The 22,159-nt window shown below is 31.5% G+C and overlaps 2 protein-coding genes across 9 annotated transcripts; both read right to left on the bottom strand.

Moving 5' to 3' along the window:
- Window positions 1-698: 698 nt before the first annotated feature.
- LOC127248074 (bystin) lies at window positions 699-5,805 on the bottom strand. Of its 2 annotated transcripts, XM_051270238.1 has the most exons (13): window positions 5,687-5,766; window positions 5,478-5,522; window positions 4,872-5,268; window positions 4,592-4,718; window positions 4,049-4,100; window positions 3,593-3,920; window positions 3,064-3,143; window positions 2,693-2,740; window positions 1,799-1,945; window positions 1,606-1,678; window positions 1,450-1,525; window positions 1,165-1,266; window positions 699-1,056 (listed from the first exon to the last, which is right to left on the bottom strand). In XM_051270238.1, the coding sequence occupies exons 3-12, from the start codon at window positions 5,217-5,219 to the stop codon at window positions 1,187-1,189; spliced, it is 1,359 nt and encodes a 452-aa protein (XP_051126195.1). In that variant the 5' UTR covers window positions 5,220-5,268; window positions 5,478-5,522; window positions 5,687-5,766; the 3' UTR covers window positions 699-1,056; window positions 1,165-1,186. The 2 variants fall into 2 exon arrangements, with proteins under 2 accessions (XP_051126195.1, XP_051126194.1); XM_051270237.1 differs by lacking the exon at window positions 5,478-5,522 and having other exon boundaries at window positions 5,687-5,805.
- A 678-nt stretch (window positions 5,806-6,483) lies between these two features.
- On the bottom strand, window positions 6,484-20,120 carry LOC127248072 (UDP-glycosyltransferase TURAN). Of its 7 annotated transcripts, none has more exons than XM_051270234.1 (17): window positions 19,586-20,120; window positions 18,982-19,015; window positions 17,392-17,447; window positions 17,175-17,315; window positions 16,489-16,637; window positions 16,276-16,394; window positions 16,111-16,177; window positions 15,972-16,024; window positions 15,764-15,878; window positions 15,422-15,588; window positions 15,229-15,339; window positions 15,091-15,152; window positions 12,853-12,905; window positions 12,667-12,742; window positions 11,309-11,437; window positions 11,112-11,181; window positions 6,484-6,598 (listed from the first exon to the last, which is right to left on the bottom strand). In XM_051270234.1, the coding sequence occupies exons 1-16, from the start codon at window positions 19,676-19,678 to the stop codon at window positions 11,158-11,160; spliced, it is 1,449 nt and encodes a 482-aa protein (XP_051126191.1). In that variant the 5' UTR covers window positions 19,679-20,120; the 3' UTR covers window positions 6,484-6,598; window positions 11,112-11,157. The 7 variants fall into 7 exon arrangements, 5 of the variants coding, with proteins under 5 accessions (XP_051126191.1, XP_051126190.1, XP_051126192.1 ...); XM_051270233.1 differs by lacking the exon at window positions 6,484-6,598 and adding an exon at window positions 7,989-8,336; XM_051270235.1 differs by lacking the exon at window positions 6,484-6,598 and having other exon boundaries at window positions 10,503-11,181; window positions 15,091-15,143.
- Between the last annotated feature and the right edge of the window lie 2,039 nt (window positions 20,121-22,159).

The raw sequence follows: 22,159 nt of genomic DNA, 5'->3' as shown, positions 1-22,159 counted from the left end.
TATGAACAGAATATAGCAAAAATAATAATAATAATAATAAATTTAAATAATAATTAAGAATTTATTATTAAAAATGTATTAGTGAAAATAATTATCCTATAATATAAATAATTATAAATTAAAATTAAAATAACTAATTAATTTAATTAAAATTAAAAAAAAAATAAATTTTAAAAATTTAAAAAAAGATTAAAGTGTAATCATTTTTCAAAAACGGAAAGTAACATGGTATATGGAACGGACAAAAACGACAACATGGACATAGTATCTGGGACGGAAGAAGTAATATAATCTAGTAGATATGCCCAACTAATAACCTAATCTAATAAATATAGTTAAATAATAACTAAAAAATCTCAATAATATCAATCGAAATATTTACCTAAAACATATTTCAAAGAGAACTAATACGGTTTTATTTTTTTCAGAAATCCAAAGTTACATAATTAAAATAATAGAAATAGTAATAGAAATCAAACTCCCACAACATTTTCATTTGCTAATGTTGGCACATTTAAACATAACAAATAATCCATTATCTCAATTGAAATTAATATTTTTACTTAATATTTTATTCCTGCATAATGCCCCAAAAATATTGCCTAAAAAATACAAATATAAATAACAATAACAATTACACAATCAAAAGTTAACAGAAGCACAAAATACTATTCCCTATAATACTTGCACAAAAAAAATTGAAATAAACACTAAACAAGCACACTCTAATTGCTTCTTCAATTAAAATGTTTGTCACCAAACCCTTCCATAATTGTATTACACAAATTGTTTAATGACTTCAAAATTCCAGAAATAGAAGCAACAACATGATAATAAGTATATATTTACTTCTGAAAAAAGCACAAAAAGAATACTCATCCCAAGTAACAAAACAGCTAAATTTGCAATAATTTAACTCAATATTCAGCTAATAATCTAATACAACAAAAATGCACCCAAAAACCATCAATCGGCTCAAAGCTTACCTCAGATAAACATAGCATAGCGCTGACATGGAGGTCGATGAGAACATCACAATAAGGTCATTCGGGCAATCTGGGATCAAGAATTTAGATTTGAGAAACCACCAGTAGTTCGACAAATAAATAATGTGCATTACTAATACTAATTAATAATAAATCCAGGGGAAATGTGAATAAATACCAAAATTCAGGAAAGAAATTGGTCAGTCTTCTTCCATTGGCACTTCTGGGAGATCAAACCTGTCTTCCACAATAGTTTTGGATACTACATAAACTGGAGTTGGTATGTTCGAGTTAAGGAGCACAAAACAGACAACAAATCGAGCAGAAAGTGTAACTGTGTATCGGAATATTAAATCCCTATTTTGTGCCAAGGTTTATTTTTTATAAATTTCAAAATATTAAATCCTACTCGGTGGTAAAGATTAACCTCCAGCGGGCATTACAGTGGGCTAAGAAAGGATATAAATTGACATAAGATCGTCATCTTTCTCCCCACGGTTGCGGCTGTTATTCAACTCTCTCAATATTTCAGGTGTAACCTGCAGGTGAGATGATAACTTTTTCCGGTCAATCAAATGGTTAGTGATGAGACATGACAAGCAAATGGGAATTGACTCACTAATTTGTGCCTTTGCCTTTGAACCAGAGTGTTGAGGTTAACCTTGTCCTCCTTTGTCAACTCATGTTTGTACCTGTATAGATTTACAAAGTTATAAGTTTTTTATTAACAATTTCGAAACAAATGGATACTAAAGTTTTTCTTTAATTTATAATATATTTGATTGAGAAGGGAACTTAACAAGAATACAAACCTTTGAGCAAATGCAAGAAGAGATTGATGCCATATAACAGGCATTACTCTTTCGTCGTCATAAAATCTCATAAAATGAGCAACCAAAGCATCAAGTGCTCGATACGGCAAAGCATACTTCTTCTCAATTAATAATTTGATGAAATAGCTGCAAAGAACATACAAGCAGATATTCATTTTCTTTATATAGTAGTTACAGCTAAAATGTGAACCTTAAGAACATACTAACTACAAACAAACAAACAAGAGAGAATTGGTAATAAATCAAAATGGATCCGGAAATAACATGGTACATTTTAACCACGTCTAATTATTTAATGGCGCATTACATGACAGGAACACATGAAATCCCAACTCAGCCAAACATAACAACATCCAGAATAATTCTCACATATAACATACGAGAAACTGAATAATTATTCAACAGCTCGCTGTTATTCAAATTCCAGGCTATTTATATCTACAAAGCCTCTAGATTTATACTAACTACTCTTCATCCATTCATTATATAATATTTTGTTCATTAAAAAATATATTTAAAAAATACAAAATTAATAATACTAGGTACTATTCAGTATTCACATCTCATGAAAATTCAATAATAGCATTTTACCCCCATAAATAGCATCCAAACAACACCTGACTGTGATATATTGTTAATAGCAGCAAAGAAAAGTTCCATATCAAAATTATTAATGAAGCCCTGAGAAAGTGAAATCCAAATACAAATTTTAGGAATGAGTCAATTGGCTAATTCTCCCATCTCGAGAGCTGTTAAAGCAAGAATAAAATGATTAATTACTATCAACAGATGGACAGGAACGTCAACATACTGAGCAGCAAAGATATTACACAATACGTAGTAATCTTAAGAGAATATTCCATAAATCAATACCTCGTGGTACCATAGTATTCCATCTCCGCAAGCTTCAACAATGCGACACTGCCAGGTGAATTATGACATTATAAAATATATCACAAGTAAGATCACACAAAAATAACACTAAGAATATTAGTAAATTGGCGTATCATTTCACAAGTTGTAGTATTAAAATCAAGAGAATTAACTTGACATTCACAATCAGAATTTAGAATTTAGTTAAACAGGCTGTATGTGTAGTGACATTCACAGACATTGGACAATCAGAGTAATAGCCTTTACTCATAATCTATTAACTCAAATCCGTATCAATCCATCTCTATGATAACCAGGTTCTGTAACACACAATTAAACAAAGATAGGACCAAGTTCAGAAGCTACCATACCTTGATTGTAGAGAGGGAATTGAAATCTTCTCGATGATGCTCCCAATAATGACGGCTTCTCTTAAAGTACATGTCCTTGACTGAAACAGAATACAGAAATCATCATTAGAAGTCCAGCAACAACCAAATCAATAAAACGATACAAACAGGACTAGACAGCTTAAAGTGTTCAATTATAAAATCAGCATTTAAGTTCGTGAACCAATGACAAATACCCATCAAGTAGCACCAGTCACTGGAATTGTTGAATAATTGCCTCGACTAATATTTGAATGATTAGAGAAGTGAATCATCTTTATATTTAGTAAAATTTACATGACTCCAGCATGTTTCCTCATATAAAATCTTGTACATGAACACTTCTTCATGAATAGAAAACAGAGGACCTTCGTGCTTCACGCCTATTTAGAATCATCCAATTACTAGTTTAAATTAAAAGGTTATACTACACAAAATCTATCATATTATAATATAATAAATTTGAGTAGTTATTCGAAATAATAAAACTCAATATATAAATTAGCAGTACCTCACACAAGGGAAATAGGATTCCCTTATTAAAAGCGGCAGGTTTGTAAAGAGCCTTTTTCAAGGACTGATACAAGGCAAAGTGCAGCCTCTTATTCTTTCGGATATCATCTCTCACACGTGGCAGCAAGACAAGCTTATAGAATCGTTCAACCTTCTTGACGCTCATGTTAGATGCAAAAATCCTAGTTGCTTGGTACATTGCATTAGGTGACCAATTCTCGGGCTCAGTTAAGTATAAGACTTCCTCCCAGAATTGCAGAGAAGGTATGTGTTTAAGAGCTTTTGGCATCTTCCCAGAGTTATACTTGCTAAGAAGCTTCCCAACACTGCTCGCAAAAAAAGCCATAAAAATATGTGGCATGCACACTTAGATGTTTTTAAATCGAAAAAGTCAGAACATTCAAACAATGGTAACTTGGAAATGGCAAAAACTATCAACATTAACCACACGTACCCCTTGTACAGCTCAATAATTGAGCTGTCCAATTTCGGCATTGGCTGCTCCACTGCAAATATAAAAGAAAGAAAGAAACATTTCATAAGTTACGCGACGGTGTTCATTTCCTTATCAATGCAGTTACGATATCAAACCCCTTTACATAATAAATGAGTCAAGGGCATGTTTTCAGCACAACAGAGAGCATATAATACTTTATACTAAATTATTTTTATACTGTTCTAAACTATAACTTTAGCATGCATGATAAACAAGTGGTTACATTAGGTCAATTAATAAATCAATTCTATTTTCAATGTAAAACATTCCCACAGAGCATGTTTATAAAAGTAAGCATATGCTGCTGAATGTTGATGATGATTAAATTTTAAAAAAAAATTAGAATAAAACAACATTTGCAAGAGAATATTCATATTTCATCCTGAAAATTAAACATGACACACTACAAATAATATCAAAAAAAAAAAAAAGAGAGCATCCCCACTTTATAAAAAAGAACAACCAGATAGGAAATTTAATTTTGATAATTAGGAGTTAGACCTGAAGATACTTGGGCATCACTTTGTTTAATCTTCTCAAGAATAATATCGGCCAATGTGCGCTGAGGCCGATCCTCTTTTGATAGAAAGGCTTCCAGCAACTTCTCATCCTCCTCATTAATCTCATCCTAATGTATGGTGGAAAAAGAATATAGAAAATGGCAGAAAATTAAACTGCTAATGATCGGGAAACAAAAGTTTAGTATGCTAGAGAACTTCAAACAGAAATTAACAGAGCAACAATGAAAGAGATAATAAATTAATGTCGGAAAGCAAATGACCTGAAAATCCCATTGCCCAAATTGACTCTGGCTCTCAGAGAACCCTTCAAAATCATCAACGTCATCCTCCTCCTCATCGCCGCCTTTAAGTCCGTGCATTTGAGCAATCACTATTTTATTTTCAGAATCATTCTGAACAACTTGGGCCTCGTCATCTTCCTCGTGCAGGATTTCTCTTTGCTGAAGACGAGCCTCCTTAAGAATCCTGGAACTGACAGAAGAAGGAACCAGCGTCTCTTCATCCTGGTGGCGCTTCGGCGGCTTGGAACGCTTCTTCGACGAGAAGGCGTCCGCACCTAGCGGCAAAAACGGCTCCGGATTGGTGATTCGGCTGCGTTTCTTCGACATTCCGATCGATTGTCTCTGCAAAACCCTAATTGTCCTCTCTCCAAAAACCCTAATTATTTCAAAAGGGGAAAAGAAAAAAGCAATTAAGACAGTAAACCCATCTAAAAATATGTGAACCCAGGCCCAATAAACGTTCTATATCTGAAATTAGGAGTTTGGAACGAACCCATCCAATCCAATTTAGATATAAAAATAAATTGCACAATTTATATTCACAATAATAATAATAATAATAATAATAATAATAGTTTACTGTACCTTTACTATTCTAAACTCAACTTACAAATCCTACCCTACTCCAACCTACAAATACAAATATGAACAAATATGTCTAAACGGCAACCAAAAAGAGTGGAAAAAAAGATGAAAAAAAAAAAAACAATTTACTCAATTTCCTTGATAAATAGGAACATGAGTAATACAGTGACGAAGAAAGAAAGAGGAAAATAAAAGAAAAAGAAACTCACCTGATATTTCGGCGGCGGCGGCGGTCTTCGCCTTCGGGAGAAAGGCGCAACTTAGAAAAAAAAAAAAAAAAAGTGGAGAAAGCAACGAAGAAGAAGAAGGAGAGGAAGAAGAAAGTGGGGGAGAGGAAGGTAGGGGGCGGCGGCGGCGAGGAGTGGGTTGTGAGGTAGGGTTTGTTTATTTATATATATATATATTTGTATATATTTATATTTAATTATAAATGGAGTATAATTTATTTTAATAAATAAATATATTATATTTGTAATATATTGTATTAATTTTTTAATTTAAATATAATTGTTAGGTGGAGTGAAGTATGAGCTGAATATTGTCCACATTGGAATTCTATTAAGTATATAAGGTTGAAAGGGTCACTCCACACCGATATTAATTGGTTTTAGGTTAGATGTCCGGATCCCTTCTTAACGTTCGACAATGCTGGTGCGCCAAGGTAGGCGAGGGTGTCCCGGATGGTGTTGGAGACCAGCTGGGGTCGGCTATGGCAAGTCTCATTGGCGGTTGGTGAACACAAAGGGGTATGCGTTAAAGGGTCAATGGAGTGACGTATATCCAACGTGCAAGAAACAACATCGGTGCACTCAAGTGGCGTCGCACGAGAGCGGTTGTGACTTGGAGTTGAGGAAAGTGTTACGACCTGACATTTCTGTTCAAGTTTTCGGCCATAGTCTATTCCATGTTTGCGAGCTCCGGTCTTTTACAGTTAATCAACGGCATGTGTCTTGGTACAGGTACGCATCCAATTTTATTTATCCCGCATTATACCGCACAAAGGACAGCTGGCTTGGACCTTTGGGCTTGGGCGCCGGGCGTATCAGCTTTCGGCATGTTACAATAAAGTTAGAGTTTGAACGAGGACGGTTGTTGGGGCCAGGCCGGTCGGACGGTTAATCCTACAAACAGTTTTCATCCGAGTTTAGGCCTTGGGGCGGTTGATTAGAAAGGTAACTGAGGAAGCAATATTTAGACGATTCAGAACCAATTTGGGAGCAGTTTTTGGACATTTCAAAACCGACATGGAAGAAGTCTATGGACAGTTTATAATTATTTTCATATTGAGCTAAAATGACAAACATATCCCTTCAACTTTTAATTTTCATTTAAAATATCACATTTTAACACATTGTGCACTAATCAAGTTCACTCACTCAATCTAGAGTACTGATTAGAATGAATTTAATCACAATTCACATGTGATAATTTCTCGTTTTACATGCTTGAGACAGAAGGTTTGATCACCATAACACATGAGAATGTGAATGGGTTAAAAAAATAACAATACTAAAAATCTACTAAGGGTGTGTTTGTTTGGTGAGGTAATGTGAAGGAATATGTTTTTTTCATGTGAAGTATAAAAACTGTGTAGGTAATATAGAAATAATGAATGTGTGTAATGTATTAAATTTTTTTAGGAAAACATGCAAAAAAAAAATAATAATAATAAAAAAAATACATACTCTAAGAATTACTTAAAACTAAATTTAACCCTATTTGTTATTTATAAATTCTTTTGTTGTTAAAAAAACTACTTCCTCGTCATGTAATATGGGTGTATTGCTGTAGACACGAGAATTTAGGTAAAATATAATTAGTAAATAATTAAGAAGTGTATTAGTAAAAATAATTATTATTTAATTAAAATTAATTATAGATTAAGATAAGTAAATAGTTTAATTAAAATTAAGAAAATTATAAAATTTAAAATTTAAAATGCGATTAAAGTGCATAATTATATTTCCAAAAATAGAAATGACAAGTTATGTGAGACGGACGAAAATAGAAAATAGAGAAAAATTATGTGGAACTGAGGGAGTACAATCTCCCATTAATGTTTGTTATCAGCATAAATTTTATTAATGTAATGAAATTTATTTCCAAGCCTTGTAACTATTTTCATATCATGCAAAACTGCTAAAATATTTTTTTCTGTCAAACACTTAATTTCAACTTCAATTTACCATTTCAAGAATTAGTAAAAAAGACACTCAAAAGACATACGACCAAATTTTAGAGTTCAACGATGAAAGACAAAAATTAATTTTAAATCTCTCTTGATAGGTTTTTTTTTTTAGAATATGTGATACGAAAAATTGTATTGATATTAAATTATTTTGCATTTAATTGTTGATTTTTGTTAAAATATAAATATTATATGTATTAAAAAATCGTGTTAGAAAAAAAAAATGATTAGGTAAACAAACTTATTATTTATTAAAACATAAATAAAATAGTCAAACTTATATAAAGCAAACAAACATCACAATTTTGAGCTATAATTCATGCTAGTTTATAGGTTTTTATAATTTCTTTCTATATATATACATATAATTTCATTCAAAGATATAAAAATCAAATTTTTTTTTTTCTTGTCATAAAATCTTATCGTAATTGTTGTTTTCTTTTTCCCCTTCTGAGAATAATTAGGGTTTTTGAAGAGCACGACAATTAGGGTTTTGTAGACAATTGTTCGGAATGTCAAAGAAACGCAGCTGAATCACCAATCCGGAGCCGTTTTTGCCGCTAGGCGCAGACACTTTCTCGACAAAGAAGGTTTCCAAGATTCTTAAGGAGGCCCGCCTTCAGCAAAGACGGCGATGAGGAGGAGGACGACGTTTGGGCAATAGATGTTGACTGTCGGTAAATCCAATAGTAAAAATTTCAATTTTGCAAGTATAATTTATTTTCAGAATGTACTAATCAATTCAATTAGAAAATCCAATAATATTTAAACTATAAAACCCCTGTTCCAGAATCAATTAATTCATCTCATTCTTCACCTACTTTTTTTCAAATAAAAAATGAAATAAATATAATTATAAGTTTAACATTTAAACTTCAATTAAAAGATTTAGAAGAAAAATTAAATAGTTTAGAAAATAACAAAAAAAAAAGGAATGGTTTTCAAAACTTGATTAATTTTGCAAAGAACAAATAAAAAATGAATGGATTAAAGAAATGAATGCTAGAAAAATTAATATGACATTTTTTTCAATGATTTTCATATTGGATTAGTAAAATAGGCATTCATAATTCTTACGAAACTCCTCAAATTAATGTACAAACAAATTTATATATATATATATAAAAATTTAACTAATGATAATACTGTAACAAGTATTTATTCACTTCTTCAATCTATTCAAATTAACACTTAAAAAAAGTGAAATTAAAGCTTCTCCATTTAAAAATGGCAAAGATAGTAATGAAGATGAAAATATATCATCAAAATAATTACTCAAATCAAATGTTATGTTCAATGTCTAGTCATATTGCAGTAATTTCAACAAAAATAGATTCAATTCATAAACAAAACTTTTTAATGATATCTCTAATCCTCATTTTCAAACAAGAAGTTTACAGAATGAAACAGAAGAATCAATCAAATTATCTTCAAATAATATGATTTTAAATAGAATTAATCAAAGTCTAAATAAATTAGAAGCCAATATAGCTAGTTCATCTAAGAATTCATTACCTAAAATTGGTTGTTTAGATCAATATAATCCAAATGAAGAAACTAATTCATCATCTTCAGAAGAAACCAAATTAGAATCACAATTGTCCGAAAATATTAATCAAATAGAAGATAATTTTCAAGAAAATAATGAGATAGGTTTAAAAGATCTTCAAAATAAAAAACAAACAAACTAGAAATTATTACAATAGGCCTACGCCATCTGATAGTCAACATGAAAATACTAGTAGATACGATGGTCAATCAGTTTATGAATAGAATATTGATGGTAAATCAGAATATGAAATATTAAATACACTTTAGGAAATGGACATGACTAGACTTGTCTACAAACTTCAACATGTTCATGAAAAGAATGCTACTTATCTAATTATTCAAGGTCTCACTAGTCAATTAAAATATTGGTGAGATAATACAATTTCTCTTCAACATAAAATTACAATTTTAGAACACAAAATAGAAACTGAAGACGAATTAGAAAATATTTCATCTAAACTCGATTCAACTGACTGCTTAATAATTACAATAACTATGTATTTTGTAGAAAATCCAACTGAAGAATTAAATTCATCAAAAATATTTCTAACAAATTTAAAATATCCAACATTATCTGATTTTAAATGGTACAAAGATATATTTTTAACTCATGTATTAAGAAGATTCGATTGCAATGCTTCATTTTGGAAAGAAAAATTCATAACTGGATTACCAACTTTGTTTTCACAATAAATTATGAATAATCTCCAAAAAAAAAATTAGTAACTGGAATTATTAATTTTGAATCAATAACACTTTATCAATTATTTGCTTTTATTAATAAAGAAATATTAGCTTTATGTTCGGAATTAAATATAACTGAAATCAAAGCCCCATCGCGTCAAATTGCTAAAAATAAAAAGTACGAACGCCATTACAAGAATTATGAAAATATGAAACCAAAAACTTATTCAAATAACAATATAGCATGCTGGAAATGTGACAAATTAGGTCACAGCATACAAATGTAATTTAAAAAGAAAATTAATGAAATTTTTAAAGATACAGATTTAATAGATAAAATGAAATCATTATTAATTCCAAATACCGATAATGAAATGGAAGAGTCTGATTCAAATAGTGATAATTTATATAATACTATGTTTAGAGTTTGTATTAAGGTAATTACTCAAAAGAAAGAAAGAGTTTTTATTCAATATTATAGATCAAATTTAAGATCCTAAAATCAAAATTGATTACGTAAGAAAGTTAAAAGACTTAGTTCCAAAAGACAAAGAACCTGTAAAATTAGTTGAACCTTTTAATTTATCAAAAATTATAGATAAGTATCCGTCAAACCCTTTGTTTATTAATAAAAAAAAATTCTTCACAAGAAATTTAAAGTGAAATTAATATATTAAAAAGTAAGTCAACACGAAGAAGTGCATTAATTACAAATAAAAGATTTAAAAATAGATGTTAAACTTGCATCAATTGTAGTCAAAGATACAATCACTCATCATAAATGTACACCCTCAACTGAAATAACAATAGGAACATATATTCCTACTTACTCTCAATTTTTACAAGTAATAAAGAGATAACGTTTCAAAAATAGTATGCATTAGAGATTGATGATAAAACTAATGACTAATTAATAACTACTAATTAGTCTACTTTAAAAGTTAAGTACAAATTGTCAAAAAGATATATTTGTAACGGTGAATATTGTTTCAAAAATATATTTTTCATTATAAAGATTGATATATATATATTTTTTTGTTGAACACCCATTCAACTTCTATTTCGCGTTCAAAATATCATATTAACCCATATGAGCAAGTCGAGTCACTCGATGTAGAGTATTCGCAAGAGTTAGTAAAAAACACACAAAAAAACACATGGCCAGATAGAATTCAAGAGCAGAGATTCGAATGAACTAAATCATAATTCACCTGCAACAGTTTTTTACTTTTCTTGGCAAATCATATTCCTCCGTGCTCATGTCGATCTTTCAGAAATAACCTGAGAAACCGATGCTCGTTTAAATTTTTCATAGCAGCAGTGACAGTAATTGCAATTAACCAGTTTCATTTAGTGTTTACGACCATGTTAACAGAAAAATATGCACAAAGGAACTGGACTTTTAGACCTTGTGTATCAAGGGCTTGGCATTTTCGTCCCACACAGTTGCCCACCTAACTGAAGATACCCTTTCCATCAAGTTTGATCTCATTGATTTCAATGAATCACACCGTCCGGGAAAACCTTCAAACAACATCTGCATAGAAAGAAAGCCGTCTTTGATATACTTTCGCCAATACATACATACTCGAGCAAATACACAATATCGAAAAGCCTCATCTCATAAACATAACTTTCGCAATCATAACGTTTGATCCATCTTATGTAGATATAGAAGTTTCACCAATCACTAAATAATTAAATAAAATTCTATACCTGTGCTCTAAAACAACAAATAAATTTAATATCCAATTGCATCAAATTATTCTAAACAAAGCACTTTTAAAATAAATCCAAAAAAGTGCCCCGAGGATTGATTCTTGTGTGAGTGTCTAATCACAAGAACAATTTCCATTCACAAACTCAAAGCACTTTTAAAATAAATCCAAAAAAGTGCCCCGAGGATTGATTCTTGTGTGAGTGTGTCTAATCACAAAAACAATTTCTATTCACAAACTCAAAGCACTTTTAAAATAAATCCAAAGAAGTGCCCTTGAGGATTGATTCTTGCGGAGAACTTGAACAAGCTCAAATGAATATGACACAAAACTAACTCTCCTAATTTTCTCACACCACGGGGAATCCTTCATCAGTTTTGGGTATTGAAGCTAATCATGAATGTTAGATGAAATAAATAACCATCTCACTTAAAAATTTAAGTTGTTAGGATACATCATTTAATTATTTATTTACAAACGGAAGTAACTAACACACTCCTCATGGACAAGGGGGTAAACGCCACCAAACTAAATTTGCCTATGGACAAACGACAAATTGGGGACGGTGGGATTCAAACTCGAGACCTAAGGCTCTAATATCATATTAGATTCAATAAACGACCATCTCACTTAAAAACTTAAGCTATTAGAATACGATAATACGACATCATTTAATTATTTATCTACAAGCGAGAGTCAACCAACACAAAAATATATTTCTATTGGACATTCAATTTGGTATTGCCAACCATTGAAGTTTTCAATACTTACTATTATCTTAATTTATAAGCTTGTGAGGCAAAATGGTATACGAAGTACATATTGGAACTGGAAAATAATTTTTTATAAAAAATATAACATAAAACATAAATAAAGGAACTAAAAAGACCAGCATTATAGAGAACTTTTTAGTGTTGTATAAGACTAAACGCCAAATTTTTAACAAGAGTTAACGGAAATTGAACTATGCCTTTCTTGATATGGAAAGGAAGCATTTTATCAATCAGCGGAAATACCCCATGGTCTTTAAAAGCAGGGAGAAGCTTACCATGAGTTCATCAGCCAATTCTGAAGACGATGAAAATAGAAGGCCATTCTTTTCAACATCAACCAGCTCCTTTATGCTTGACAAAGATCTGAAATGGTCAGTACATGGCCCACATTCTTTTCTATAAAAACATTACCCAACTTAAGGATAACAGATTATGAATGGAAGTCTTCCAATCAATCTTACCAGGAATATGAAACAGCACAAACAGGCAGTCCACAGCCAAACATATCGACAACCTAATAGAGCGAGAACACAAGAACAAATATGGCAATTTTAATTTTAATCAACTAATGGCAAAGACAGGCTGTTTTTAATCTCGCGCGATGGGCAATGGTTTAGCATTATTCTTATGATGCAGTGATTTCTTTTACTCGTTGAACTTTACCAACTGAGAGCCATAAATAATTTTCTTTAGTTATATCTTAATATTTCTTGAATTTATTAAATGGAATTTGCATGCTTTGCTACAGTAAAAACAACTAGAAATATATAATTCATTGTGATAAATTGATAATAATTATGTACAGATGATACCATGCATGCATGTTTGTGTGTGGCCATAAAAAATTATCAGTGCGACTATTTAGGGTCTGTTTACTTGTGATTTTATCACAACTTTTTTAGAGTGTTCTTTTGTGGTTTTTTTTTTTTTTTTTTGTGTTTTGATGTTTTTGAAATGAAAGTAATTGTTTAATGTGATATTTTGTATAAAAATAGGGCATTGAATATAATGTTTATGGCGAAAAAAAAAAATGAATAGTAAAAAAATTGAGTTAAAAAACACAAAAGATCAAACCCTAATATATCAATTTCCCTTCAAAAACATCACATCCAAGTCCAACACCAATTTTCCATTAAAATCATTATATCCAATAACCATTTTACCTTAAAAACATCAAAAGCAAATACATAAATAAATAATAAGTAAACAATAATTTCTGATGGTTATACATATAGGCATTAACATAGATGGAGTTATTAGGATTAGGGTAGGATTTTTATGGATACTATTTGATCTTAGTGTAGTTATGCTTTTAATATATATATATATATGTATTGTGTGTTCATTTTTTTTTTTAATTGATATTTTTAACTGAAAATATGTGTTTTATACAATATTTTAAATGAAAAACTTTTATATGTGATTTTTTTAAAAGAAAATTGGTAAATTTATTACTCCTTCCGTCCATCAAAATTAAATCACTATTCCTTTTTTGGTCATCAACTAAACTTATGTACAATGCATTTACAGTAAACAACTTTATCCACTCATCAAAGCCATGAAAGACAGGTCAACTATCATCTGAATTGACCGTCCACCATCCTGGCTCCAGGTCCAAGCTGAAGGGGCTCTCTTGAGCCGGACGGAATGGCTAATGAGAGAAACATCTTGTAATTGATTACAAGACAGCTATTAAGGGGAGTGTTGAAGGAGAGTGTTGAATATTGCCCCACATTGCTAAATATGTGGGAACTCTCCTATTATATAAGGGTGAAGGGTCACTCCACCTATCACCAATTGGTTTAAGGTTGGAGGCTTTGATACCATGTTAAGAAGGGATCCGAGCATCCAACCTAAAACCAATTGGTGATAGGTGGAGTGGCCCTTCACCCTTATATAGTAGGAGAGTTCCCACATATTTAGCAATGTGGGACAATATTCAACAAGCTGAGATGGACATTTGAAGATGGGAATTATGAACTGAACTACTCTCCAATCACAAGCTGGGGGCAATAATCCAATCAGCCAAGAATGTTTCATCCTTAACAATAATGTCATTGCGTACTATCCACACTTCCCAAAAAGACAGCTTTGCAAACTCTAGCCCAAATTTGTGGTTCCAACAAGCCTATGGGTTCTTATTATCAAATACAATCTGTGACTAGACTTAATTGCAGTCCCTATCAAGCCTAATCCTTAAAACTAAATGCAGCAAGCTTGACTATCACAAAAACTAGGGATTTAATACATTTCCTTGAATATTATAGGTTCCTGTATTCTTACATATGCTTTGAGCATCTGCAATGTGATGAATAAGATCAAATTGTTAGTGTTAACTACATAAAACAGTATTAATGTAGGTAGAATAGTAACAGGATTACACTAAGATTGTTAGGGATTTTCTATTTGTCTCCTACTACAAATAGGCAAGCTCTAATTGTGTATGTGTACCCTAATCTTGTTTAACGTATCGATTACATTCCACTATTAGTTTGTATTTTACAAAGTTTACAATATTTATATTTTTTTTTTTTATTAAAGCATGAACCAACTTCATTAGTGTGAGCTACATCATAAGCCAAAGCCATGACTTTGGGAAGGTAAAGGTGACGTGGAATGCCATGTGCAATTAACAACTATAGAATAACTTTGAGGAATACCTTAAACTGCAGCTAAATGTCATTATATGTAGCACTTACCTTCATAGGTAGATCCAACCCTGACGACGAAGTGTGAAGACAAACACCTAAATCTGCTGATCCTGTGTATATAGTAAAATGATAGGATTTGAAATTTGAATGCAATATAAAAGCACTAGAGAGAGATATATTGCTAACCAAGAAGCACAGGATAGTCCTCTGCTGACAACCACATGGTGCGGAATGCTACACGTCTAAGATTGAGTTTCCTTATTTTTTGCTCGTATTTTTCCTTTTCAGGTCCTTTACCTTCACTTTGGCCTTCAATGTTAGAATGCTTGCGAAAAATTGATTAATGGGATAAAAATTGACTAGTAAACATAGGCATTACCAGTAATAATGAAGAGCAACCTTGGGTACAAAAACTCCTTTCCATCGCGAATTCCCTCCCAAACAACTTCATCCCCAGTTGAGTCATCCTCACCTAATAGTGCTGCAACACGTCTATCATACATAAGAGCTGCTTCAAGAAGAATACCAAAATCTTCATCTGGAGTCCTGTTTAAATAATTCTTGATGGTCAATGTAAGTCTATTGAAAAACATGTCATGAAATGGACCCAACCCCAATTTTACATCACCGAGCAATATTTGTAAATCATATTCTTCATTAAGAGTTTGGAAACTATGAGAAAGACATAAGACTAAAGATGCAACATCCTTGCAAATTATACCAGCTCGTACTGCTGACAATGAGTGCAGGCCTGTTTTCCTTCAAGAATATATCAGTGCCAACCCTTTCTGTAAATGGAGTTAGATTAGGATCATTATCATCTGCCCTTAACAATCCTGCCACACATTGCAGTTCAGAATCAGTTTACACATTAAATTAAAAATGAATCCAAAACCAGCCAAAAAGAACTTATCTTTCCAATTCCTTACCATTGCTTATGCAATCGCAAAGACCATATGGTTCATTAAGATTTTTACTAATCCTGCAAAATAACTAGATCATTGTTGATGTTAGAAAGCTAACTCAAGCCTTCTTAATTATCTGGCGATGTCATGTATGTTAACTCACATCATGCTTTTCCTCGAGTGATGCAGGCCGGAAAAATTCAGGAGGTTGATCATACAGAACAGTGGCCCTGCAATTTCACAAAAAATAAACGAAAGGGAAGGAAACAGAGGAGAAAGCTGATCAATACAGGATTGCGGAAAAAAAAAGGCAAAAAACTAAAAGTACATTTTGAAATATCAAGCTCATGCTCATACTTAATCCCCCAGTTCTCAGATAATTCATGCTGCATTGCCTTCGTCACGCACAAGGAACCATGTGCCATCTTGCCATAATGGTTCTCAAACCTAGTTACGTATCACGATGTTAACATTTACATCCTTAAGCATAAATGTGGCTCTGAATACTTATTTAATTTGAAAATACAGAATGGAATTTCACCAACGATATATTGAAACAAAGGGACTGCTTCTCCCAAGAGAAAGTGCAAGCAGGGTATATCCAAAATTATGCCAATCGATAATAAAAGCTGAATGTCTCAGCCAGCTGGCCCATTTCACAGCCACTAGAGTTGGAACAGAAGGTGGATTCTGCAGGAACAGTTGAATAAATTTTCAGTTAAGTGTATTGACTGTAACCTAGAAAATAAATAAATATCAAGAAAATGACCAGTGAAACCATATTTCAACTTAATATAGAGGAAAAAAAAAAACATATATATTTTGGCAAGAGAGAGCATCAACCCTAAGGCATCCCCGTAGTGATCATATTTAGATCCATATTGTAAAGTATAGAAAGATTATAAAAAATCTACGGTTTGTTCTCTTTACATGTTTTTCCATTTTTTGAACTATTCAATCTCTTAATTTTCCTCCAAAAATATATAGGAAGGGCATCCAATACTCATTTTTCGTACAAGTTACAATGCATCAGATCCAACAATATATAGGAAGGGCATTTTCCATTGCATGGATAGAATGAAGTGATAATAATGGATCACAACAGCCAAGACTACGCGAACAGAACTATGATGAATATTAAGTAATATAAGATGACTGTGAGACCATTATTCCATAGATAATTAACATGAGCCAAAAACATGTGAACTTGGTAAATAATAAGCTCACCTGCACAATGAAACAGTCAGGAGCTGGTATCTTAATGCAAAGATACCAGAGCAGAACAAGAAACTGAAATATAGGCTTGAGAATGAGGAATAAGGGCCGTAGTATCTTGGGAAAATTCCGAGGAAATGTTGGCCATTGTGGCTGAGTGGAAGATTCAAAAAGTTACTCACAACCTTGTAAATTTCAATACATTCAATCTACCAGAAATATGAAGTACCATTTTATGGATGTGGATGGATTGGTGCTCTGATACTGAAATGTGGGGTTCAGAACCTGTCCAAAGTTTATGTCAGAAACCAAATGTGCTAAGCAGTAGAAAGTTTGTATTAGTATATTTGATCAGACAAAACAATATTCTACACTATCAGAGCCATTAATGAAATATATTAAGGGTGTGTTTGTTTGTGGGTTTAGATTTTGAGTTGGGATTTAAATAGTAAAATTTTTGAATTGGAATAGTTAGTATGATGTGATATAAATAGGTGTTGATATGATATTTTGAATGTAAAATTGATTTTTAGTATAATATAGAAAATGAAAAATAAGTGTCTGATTTGATATTTTCCGAGAGAAAATTTTTTATGAATAGTAGATATTTGGGAAAATCCCATACACAAACACACCGGAAATGTATCCCAATTCAGCATATCTGCAAATAAGATATCAAAAGTTTTCTCAAGTACAAATGAATGGAAGCTAGCAGACAGTAACTTAAAAGACTATGATGAGAAAACTTCAGTGGGCTGCATGTACTTCTTACAGCAGGTAGCAAACACATCAATTAAATGCTCTTTCAATGAGTTACCCTCCATATGATCAAGTCGTTAAATCCTAAACTAAGATAATTTTCCTTCTCCATGCTTTTAACAAGATTATGGAAGATACATGAAACTTGGGGTGTGTTCACTTTACTCATATTTTTTTTTTTTTACTATGCAATCTCTAAATTTCTCTTAGAAAACATCACAGCCAAAAATTGTTCATACAAAGCATCATGTTCAACACCCACTTTCATACAAAACATAACAACTATTTTACCTCAAAAATAACAAAACAAAACAAAAAGCATAAACCCTACAAAACATGAAATAAGCAAACCCTTGAAGCTTGATCAAAACATTAATACCTGTACTACTTGTCAGAATTTTATGTGATTTAGTGAGAACATAAGAAACAATTAAAGGACGTGTATGATAAAAAAATAAGAAATATAGCTAATAGGTTTTGCTTCTGAAATAGAGAAACTCAGCTTCAATGTGAAATAAACCATGTATTCCTTTATAATTGATTTTAAATATCAAAAGGAAAAAATATAACTTCATTGGAATCAAATTTTACTCTACTGTAACTACAGGTGCAAGAGTAAATGATAAATAACCACTCCGAAATAGTCTATTGAGAAAAAAATCAACAACAGTGCATCAATCTTCCTTCAAATGCATGAGACAGAAGAATATGATTTCTATCTTGCAGAAAAGATAATTACCATTATTAACATCATTTAAACAAAAAACTAAAGACAACGTTTATGACCAACAAGCATCTCATGAGTGCTGTCCAAGGCAGGATAACTGCAACACTAATCCAACAGTCAATAGTGAAAATATCTGACCATATCAAATAAGCAAACAACAAACACAGGTGCACCAAATGAAATGACGGTTTCAAAACAATAATAACATTAATGAACTAGAAGCAATCCCCTAGTAACCTGTACTAAACAATCATAGTCAAATTAATAAAACTTCACATGATTAAGAAAAGGATAGCAGATAATGCCAAAAGCTATTTGAGGAAACGGTCATACCTCCATATGCAACAATATCAACATTCAAATGAGCCTGCAAAAAGTTCATATCGTTAAACCAATATTCCATATAATTTAAAATGAGAAAAGAAAATAAAAAAATCACAGCAAGTATAAAAGAAAATGTATACACTGAAAAACTCAGAGAGCCCGTCGGTTAGCATGTGCTCATGAATGATATCATTCGACAATAATAATATCCCCAAGTAAACCTATCTTCATTACATATCTAAAATGGAAGTAATAATATCACAGGGTTAACCCAACCCATCGCAGCCATTTCCAACAAAGCTGAGAGGAAGAAAAATTACACCTCAGTGATCAAAAACTAAGAATAAGCTAAAATTTTTACTGGAAATCAATAGCACTTTCACCTATTGTTCTTCCCCTTCAAACTCACTCGCAGGTTAACACATTTCTCATTGGATAGCTGCCTTAATTTTACAAGCGGACGATAGATCAAAGAAACTAGTAAATTATGCTTAAACCACAGGATACCAACCGATAACGATATCAGTCAGAAACTCCATATAGTCCTCTGAAATTGAAGGAAAATCGATAATTAAAGATACCAAATACGATCATAACAGTTACAAGGAAATACCTGACGAGCAAGCGAAAGCGAATGGTATTGCATTCGGGGGCTACGGCCTATGTCGCCGAGCACCACTACGGCCGCCCTGTTTCGCTTCCCCATCGATAAAGGGAAGGGGAGCTTCCTTGTATAGTTTCCGTGAAGATAGCAAGCTTCCACTAGAACAATTAAGAGGGATCCTGGGTGGAATCGGTTAGCTAGCAGTGCAGCTCATAACGGCGGAGTCGGTGGACAAAGACGGATCGAAATTGGGCGACGGAGGCGGTTAGTGATTAAGTGGTGAAGGCAGCGAGCAGAGACGGGGACGGAGCGGCGGTTCTCGGCGGAGACGAAGAAGCGGCGATTTGAGGCAAAAAGTCGGCTGCTATTGATGATTGAAGCAAGTACGAAGACTGGAAAATTGGCAACGACGGTCGGAGATTTAGGAAGCGACGGCGAGGGAGGGAGGAGAAGACGGCGGCGATACTGGGCAATCACGGCGATGATCGACGCCGACGGGGAGGAAGGTGCGGATTGAAGGGGAAAGGAGAGAGGAAAGGGTGATTGTTTACTTTTAATATAAATATTAATTATAAAATTAAAGTAAAAAAATATAAAAATAAATTATTTTATAAATAATAAAAATATATTAAAAAAAAAAAAAAAAGGTAAATAGAGGAAAAAATAGTACTATAATTTATATTTGACATATGCGCTCAATTTAATTAAATTATGTCTCACTCTCTCGGATGAAATGCAATTTTAAATATGACAAATGTAAATGAAATGGAAACAATCTTAGTATAATGTATAATACAGGAAAAAATAATTTTAGTATAATAAAAAATTATCAATTTAATTAATTTTAATGTCAGTTAATAAAAAATAAATAACTATTGCTGAAATAAATATAATAAAATTTGACAGAACTATTAATATATATAAAATAAGGTCATATACTGCATAATACGTACCCTCGTAGTCATCAAATAGGTCGAATTAAAAAACATAGCCGTTTAATATTTTATAAGTCCATATTGTTGATAACGATCGTATATCAAACTGTGTATAAACATGGTCGTGTTAATCCGAATTTGATTTCGGCCTTTACGCAATTAAATATGACTGTATAATATCCAAAATAAAGTTTTATTAACGATGTAATTAAACACGTCTATATCTAATACATATATGATTGTAGTCTGTAATTTTTTTTTTGTTCAAATTATTCTTCCTCAACTTATACTTATTTTTTTTTTTTACATTATTTTTCGTTTTTCTTCAACATTTCTCTTCATGAAAATTGGAGTATAATTTTTTTCTTTTATATTACAAAAGAATTATAAAATATATTTTCTATAGTCTAACATGGTATGTTTTTTTATATTTTATATTTTATATTTTATAATTTCTAGTTTTTTTTTTAAAAAAAAGACAAAATTGTATGTTACAAAAAAGTTTAATTTTTAGTTTTTACATCTTTTTGTTTTTATCTTGTATTTTATATGTTTAACTATTTTATTCATCTTGAAAAAAATATGTATATATATATAAAAGTTGTAAAAATTATAGTATTATTATTTATTTTTTGCTATATTATGATATTTTTTTAGATAAAGAAATATACTATTTGTAAAAATGAGTAGTGCAAATAATAGAATGATTGATAGGAAGAAAATATAGCATTGAAATATAAAGATATGGAATAACAAGAATTATATAATGAAATGCACAATTAGTTATATTTTGGGTGTGTTTGTTTGGGGGTTTGGATTTTGGATTGAGATTTGAATAGTAAAAATTTTGAATTTGAATAGTTGTATGATGTGATATAAATAGGGTTTGATGTGATGTTTTGAATGTAAAATTGATTTTTAGTATAATATAAAAAATGAAAAATAGGTGTTTGATTTGATGTTTTTGGGGGGAAAAAATTGGATGAATAGTGGAAATCCTCCAAAATCCTTCAAACAAACACACCCTTTGAGGATTTTGTACAGAAAGGACCAAGTGAAATTGTACATAGTTTACAATCCCTATACCAAGTGCAATCCTACTTTTGACATTAAAATTATTTTTAGTTCAAAAAAAAATAAAAAAAATTAAAGGGACTATTCAAAATCGCGCTACAGTAGCTACACTTTAAGGAAAATGCTACATAGAAGGATGTTTTCAATATCAATGACCGATTTTTCAGTGATAATGAGTTTAAATAATCAGGACTTTGTACAATCGGATGAATTTTGGAGCTTGTTTATTCCGATGCATATTCAATTTGTAGTGTACAGTCTAGAATTAGTAGAGAAGGGACTTACAATTCTGCACATTGAAAGTATCGACTCTTTGGTACCCCCACTAGGATATATATACATTATATATGCTTGAGCATCAACCTATCAATTTGGGTTTTATACTTGTTCGATTTATGATAAATGAGGCCATCTTAGGAAAAATTGCTCTTGGTTTGTCTATTACTCTACTGACAAAGGGCCTTAGGGTTTTTTAGGAAGAGATTGAGGATCCTTATTAGGTTACGATGTCTTGTTATTTTCAGACATGGACACTATAAATGATGGGTATGATTATAAAGGTGACAAATGCGGG

Source organism: Andrographis paniculata, unplaced genomic scaffold (assembly GCF_009805555.1).
Source record: "Andrographis paniculata isolate CXL003 unplaced genomic scaffold, ASM980555v1 Contig32END, whole genome shotgun sequence".
Classification (NCBI taxonomy): domain Eukaryota; kingdom Viridiplantae; phylum Streptophyta; class Magnoliopsida; order Lamiales; family Acanthaceae; genus Andrographis; species Andrographis paniculata.
The sequence above is the reverse complement of the archived record's forward strand: the minus strand, read 5'-3'. Positions and strand labels throughout refer to the sequence as shown.